Below are 6328 nucleotides of genomic sequence, written 5' to 3'. Positions count from 1 at the left end.
TTACAACAAATTTACCCAAATTATCCGTCCCGAATTTTCGGAAAATCCCGAACGCCCGGCTCGTGGAGACTGGACAGGGTACCGACGGTCGGGCTCACACACTGAATCACGTGCCTGTGATGTGGACGCAAACAAAAACAAGGTCACTCTAAACCCTTCCCGCTCCCTCCCTCCCTCCAGCGGACCGCCGCCGCCGCCACCCTCCAAATTCCAGGACGCGGCCGCTGCAAATTTCCCGCCAACCAACACCCGCAGCCCACACTGGCGCCAAATTTCCCTCCGCCCTCCTCGCATCTGCTTCGCTCTGGTCAATAATACCAGCGGCAGCGGAGGGAGCACCTATCTCACCTCATCCTCCTCCTCCCTACCGACGCCGTCCGTCCCCGCAAGGCAAGAAGCCGACTAGGGTTCAAGCTCCGGGTACCGCAAAGCCCTCGCCCGCCGCCGCCCCTCCTCTCTGTAAGACGGCTTGGCGCCGCCGACCCACCCACCGGCGGCTTTTCTCGATTCGTCCGCACCTCGCCTTCTCCAGGTACCCCCAGGAGTTTAGATCTACTATGTTTCTTTTCGCCTCTCCTTATCAGATTTGTTTTTTTTTTTCTGCTACCTGTCTGGGCTGGCCGGTAGTTCTTAGCTCAGAGGCAGGGCCCGTTTCAGGAATTCCTGACCTTGTCCTTCAACAACGAGTTTCAGCCCTTTTTCTACGGCCGCAAATATACGAATCTGCGTGCTTTTCTTTTAAGTGCCAATACGGCGTCTGCAGCTTGGTCGATTCATAGCGAGCTGATGTAGAACCATTGAAATTATCTCAGTCTGTTTGCTTCTGCACACATGAAGCATTCTGACAAGACCAGCTGCTTACTCTTATGCTCTGTTCTTCATCTTGTTTGGAAGGCTGAGCTTATTCACTCTGCCTTATCAAGTCTGCAAGAACTATGTTTTCATCTCCACAAACATGTATCTATTGATTCAACAATACATTGGCAAAATATTTAATTTTTACTTCAAGTTTGAAACTTGGGCTTCATTTCTCCTCAAGCTATTGATGCATCTATGCACCGCTGACTTGCTGATAACACCTGCTTTCTTTTCTATCTACAGGAAACGCTTGACATTTGTGTTGTCAATCTGATTTTGCTGCCAACACAGTCAATCAGCCACAATGTCTGTTCAGAGTCAGAGACGAAGGTCTCAAAGAGTCAAGGACATCCGTGTAATATACTCTGAAGAAGACGGCGAAACTGATTTCTGCCCCTTGAAGTCTATCAAAACTGAGATTGTTGATCCTGAAGAGGCTAGTTCCCAGGAGCCTATTGGAACTAGAAGCTGCTTTGGTGCAATCCTTGCCCTTCCTTCACCAACAAAAACTAATGATGCTCCTGTTGCTGACAATGAGGTTGGGCAAAATGTTTCTCTCAAGGATCTAAGAGCTCAGTATAAAGCTAAGATCCTCGAGACGAATCAGACTCAGTTTATTGATCTTGAGAATGAAAAACCGGATGAGGAAGTTGATCTGGATGAGCCCCTTATTGCCTTGAAACGCAAGAGACAAAAGACAACCCCTCGCAAAGCAAAAAAGAAGATAGACGCGCCTGCTTCTCCACATTCGCCGCAAGGTGAAGATACAATATCAAAGAGGGACGTGACTAGTCCTACACAAACTTCCCCACCATTGCACTACTCAAGGGCGGTGAAGCTTGGAAGAAGAGCTTCGGACCTAAAACATTTGGAAATTGAAAATGCTATTGGTGAGTGGCTGGTAATTTCAACAAAAATTAAGTTCTAATGTTACATTTTCTGCTATGTAGACATACAATCAACCAGCAGAGCGCCCCTCTTATTTTGCCTAATACTGTTTTTCTTGAAATAATTTTGTTTCCATATTATAAATTATATTGATAAATGCTGTTTTTGTGCCCAACTTTCAGACAGTACTGAAAAAATGGTTGGAGAGGATGTTTGCCGTGCAGAAATGGAGAACAGGATATGTAGCAGAATAGAAACAGAGGTCCATGAGGCTGCAGTATCTACATTTTATGAAACCAACTCCTTTGAGTGTGTGCCTCAGGAGCCAGTAGAGGATAATGGATGTGTGCATCAGCCTGGTTTCATCACCCAACCAACCGAACTAAGTGTTTCAGATCATTCATGTGAACTTCCTCACAGTGTTGAAGCATATCTGGATGACAATGTATTGCATAACAAGACAACTAACAATGTTTCTTCATCAGATTGCATTAATGAAGTGAACAATCATCAGAAACCATTAGAGGAAATATCCAATTCAGATGTGAATACGTCTTCTATTGGGAGTGAACTTTTGTTTTGTTCTGTTGGAAAGTCTTGTGATTATTATGTAGATAATGATGGATACTGCTATCCAGGACCTGTCCAAGTTAATACACCGGAAATCATCAGGGCTGTGGAAGAGCCTTCTCCAAATGATGAGTTTAATACTATGCAAAATTCATGTGAAAGCACTGAGATGAATTGCACTTCACTTGAGGAGGCTGTGCAGATGCAGGCAGAAGGTCAATTAGATTCAGTTGTCTGCCATGGTGTTAGAACAAATGATATGTTACTGCATATGAATGTTGCACAACCAGCCACTGACTATAATTTTACTTTCGACAAGACTCTTGACTTGGTTCATGCTGCCAATTTTGACACACAAGACGGGCGGCTAGAAAGTATAGTTTTTGATGCTCTGAATAATCATGTGCAGAGGAAGAGTTTGGATACTGAAACTTTTGTTGGAGTCTCAGATTCTGCTGTGATACGTAGCCCACCGGTTGAAGCAAATGCTGTGCATGATAGTCAACTCTTATCTGCCAGTCACAAGGAGGCTTCATCAAAGGATATGAATCAGCTAAATTGTGCAATGAATGACGGCATTTGTAGATCAGTTAATGATCAAGTAGCAGCAGAAGATATTGGTTTTCAGCATCAGTTATTCCAAGCTTGCGTTGAAATGGACAAAGGTGGCTGTGTAACATCAGAGAGCTCCTCTGTTTCTAAGGAAATACAAGAAATTCCTGCTGGAGCTTCAAATTCAGCTGTTACTCACCAGAAAGCCAGTGGACAAACAAAGAAGTCAGACGTTTACTTTGATGAAGAATCAATTGAAGAGCATACTCCCAAAAAACTGTTGTCCAAGAGAAAGGTTTGCAAAGTTTTTCTAACTACATCCCAAAGCAAAGTTGTGGTTTATTTTCTCATATTTTGCACTACTGTTTCCAGATCATGTCACCAACTTCTCAGGAGAAGCTTTGTAATGCTTTGACTGGTATTGATTTGCGTGGAGTTGAAAGGCTGAGTAAGCAATCTGTGCTATCTGTAGTATTTTTGTAATACGTTTAAGTAATTAGTATTATTATATTGCTGTGTTGTTGATGTGACCTTTGCTGGTTTCAGAGAAGAAGATACATCTTGAAGATTGTGATAGAAATAGACAAACATTACCTCACACAACAAATAGGCAAGACCAATCTGTGGTAAGCACAGACAGGAAAATTAAGGATAGAACTCTCTCCTCTGCAAGCAAAGGAGTTCTGAAGTCAACAGAATCCCAATCCCCTCAACTGACAACTTGTGCTTGCATGAGAAGGTCATCAGCTCTCTTGGACCCTAGGAAAGTTGTTGAGTTTTCAGAGAGACAAATGCACGACATAGAGAACATTGCAGCAAATCTTATCAGAAGCTTGAAGCAGATGAGGAGTATAGTGGACGAAAGTTTGTCATCAGAGGCACTTGCTTTGCTTCCCAATGTTAATTCTGCTGAGGTGAGATATTGTTAAATGCAATATATCCTTGTCCATTTCGAAGTCCTAGTTAAATTTACTTCTGTCATACCAATTGATTGTTGATACCACAACAAAATAATTAGATACTGGTTCTTTGATGAAATTACACCATATAAAGTGCTACTCACATGTCATGTGGGCCCAAGAGCGGACACCTTAGAACCAAAATATTTGCATTTCACATTTCCTTTCTGTCTCTGTTGCACTTTTTTTGCTAGCGACATTTTATAACCCAGACATAAAGATACAAATACTTTCTGAAATGTCTTATAGAAGCTAATGTACCTGATCTGTGTCCCAGATAACTGATGTCTTGTTAGTTCTATCAGACTTCAACATATAGTAATACCATGCAAATTACCTCCTATACTATAGAAACTGTGTTTAGTTGAGACTATCGGAGGCCTATGCTTCCCGGTGGTCTTCTTTATAAGGAAAAAAAGAGCATTTGTAATTATAAATTTTGTTGCTGACATTCTGATCTTAGGCTATGAAAGCAAATCAACTCTTATCTGCTCCCATACTTGTCTGCTATCTTATAATTCTTAATTTCTAATGTGCAGATCAGAGCAGCATCTGAGGATGCATTGGAAGTGGAAAGAACTACAAGGAAATGGTTGACAATAATGAACAAAGATTGCAACCGCTTCTGCAAAATATTGGTTGGTGTTTATCAGATTCTATGATTGATTATTAATATTGGTGTCTCTTCTGAGCTCTCAACTTACATTTGTTTTGTTGCTGTTAAAATTTTAATGACAGACAGTAGAGGGGAAAAAGGCCGCTTCTCATTCTGAAGTGCTGAGGAAACGGAGGAAGATAACATTTGCAGATGAAGCTGGAGGAACGTTGTGCCATGTAAAGGTGTTTAGTGATGGACAAACCTCTCCTTCTGAATGCCAGAGAGAGTTATGAACATCATTTGGAGTGGTTGCATCAAGCAACTCTTATCATCATAAGGTGCTTTGTAATAGAAGAAGAATTAAGCTGCTCTCCATCCGTTTGGAATAACTGGAGAATGCTTCCTTTCATGGTAAAATCCAGATGCGGTGACAATGTAGTGTATGTTATATATAGCAGCCATCAGGTTGGTGACATTCTTGCTGTAACTTTAGTGTATTCTTGCCCTATCTGTATGCTAAGATGTAAGAGTCCAATGTAAAGCGTCATCTAGAACTGAACTGTTCCATGAGAACGCCTGTTATTGTAAGCTGTAAACAAGAAGCAATTGGTTTGTGAATTGACTTTTTCAAAGATTGTTTTGGGGTGACCTGATTGTTGGAATAAAAAAGTTACTCAACTGGGCTTGTTGTGGATTCCCCTCTGGTTTTGCATAGGTTTCATATTGTATATCATGTGAAATTTGTTTATTAGTGCTTCTTGTAGAACTGGCAGGAGAACTGCTAGTTGATTTTTTTTTCGAGAGCATGCAAAATGCGTGCTATATTTTTTTATAGAAGGTAGAGAACAAGTTTACAAGAGATTACAACCGATTGCATACAATCAGCTTAACCCTCCAAAACTCCACACCTAAGCACCTAGGCCTCATTCTCGCACTAGGATTTCCTCTCCTCCGGCTCTCACACTCATCCAAAGCTTGTACTCATCATGAATCCTGTATACCAACTGGGATACATCACACTGATCTCTGATGTTGCCAAAAACCCTGGGGTTCCGCTGTTTCCAGATCAGCCATGCCATGGCGATTACCAGTGTATCGAACCTCCTCCTGTCCGGCCTTGCGACCTGCCCTCTGGCCTCCGTCCACCAAGCTTCCAGGGTACTGTCTAACCCTGGCTCCTGAAGCAGAAGTCCCGCCCTTCTCAAACCTCGGAACCAAAGTTGCCGCGCATAAGCACATCTGACCAGCACATGATCCATATTGTCTTCGTCATGCAGGCAGACGGCGCAGGAGTTGGGACTGTCTTGCAGTCCGTGTCTGTGCCTCCGATCAGACGTCCAGAGTCTTAGTTGGTATATTGAAAAGCAGGTGATAAGACAATGTACAGGATTTACCTGGACATATCAGCAGCATGCCGTCCACCATAGGTGGAAAACTAGTGGGTTGATGGACTACCGTTTCTCACCATCTTTGGCACTCTGGCAGTGGTCTTTGGTTTTGTCCAGAATCAACCTTACCGATAGCTGGACGTTTGATGCAGAAAACACCTATTGCTGATGTTCTCTTGTTACCAATGGACATGTCATCTGCACCCACAAAGAGGGTTGCTTAAGAGGTTCTATGTTAGGCACGGTGCATTTGAGTGTAGAGTCATCCGGTACCTCCGAGCTATTTTCTCTAAGTTGTGCCTCAAGCCTTGAGCTCCTGCTTGAGATTTTCCCCTCCCGCATGACACTATGATGACAGTGGTCGCCACATTCTGGTGCTTGTGGACGGAGCGAAATAATGCAGAATGTAGGATGTCTGTGAAAGAGTTTCAGTTTACTGGTCGAAGACACAGGGAATGGACTGAATTCTTTGCGTAGAAACCAAAAGAGGCCCAGCAAGGTGTGCTCCAATGGCA

The 6328-nt window shown here is 43.0% G+C and overlaps 1 protein-coding gene across 1 annotated transcript; it reads left to right on the top strand.

Moving 5' to 3' along the window:
• The first annotated feature begins 248 nt into the window (after positions 1-248).
• Positions 249-4774, top strand: LOC124698464. The gene is made up of 7 exons (XM_047230949.1): positions 249-532; positions 1102-1748; positions 1929-3163; positions 3241-3316; positions 3415-3782; positions 4367-4465; positions 4566-4774. Exons 2-7 carry the CDS (start codon positions 1163-1165, stop codon positions 4716-4718), a joined length of 2517 nt encoding a protein of 838 aa, XP_047086905.1. The 5' UTR covers positions 249-532; positions 1102-1162; the 3' UTR covers positions 4719-4774.
• The last annotated feature ends 1554 nt before the right edge of the window (positions 4775-6328 follow it).

This window comes from Lolium rigidum, chromosome 3, assembly GCF_022539505.1.
Source record: "Lolium rigidum isolate FL_2022 chromosome 3, APGP_CSIRO_Lrig_0.1, whole genome shotgun sequence".
Taxonomy (NCBI): domain Eukaryota; kingdom Viridiplantae; phylum Streptophyta; class Magnoliopsida; order Poales; family Poaceae; genus Lolium; species Lolium rigidum.
Note: the sequence above shows the minus strand (reverse complement) of the source record. Positions and strands in the feature narration are given on the sequence as shown.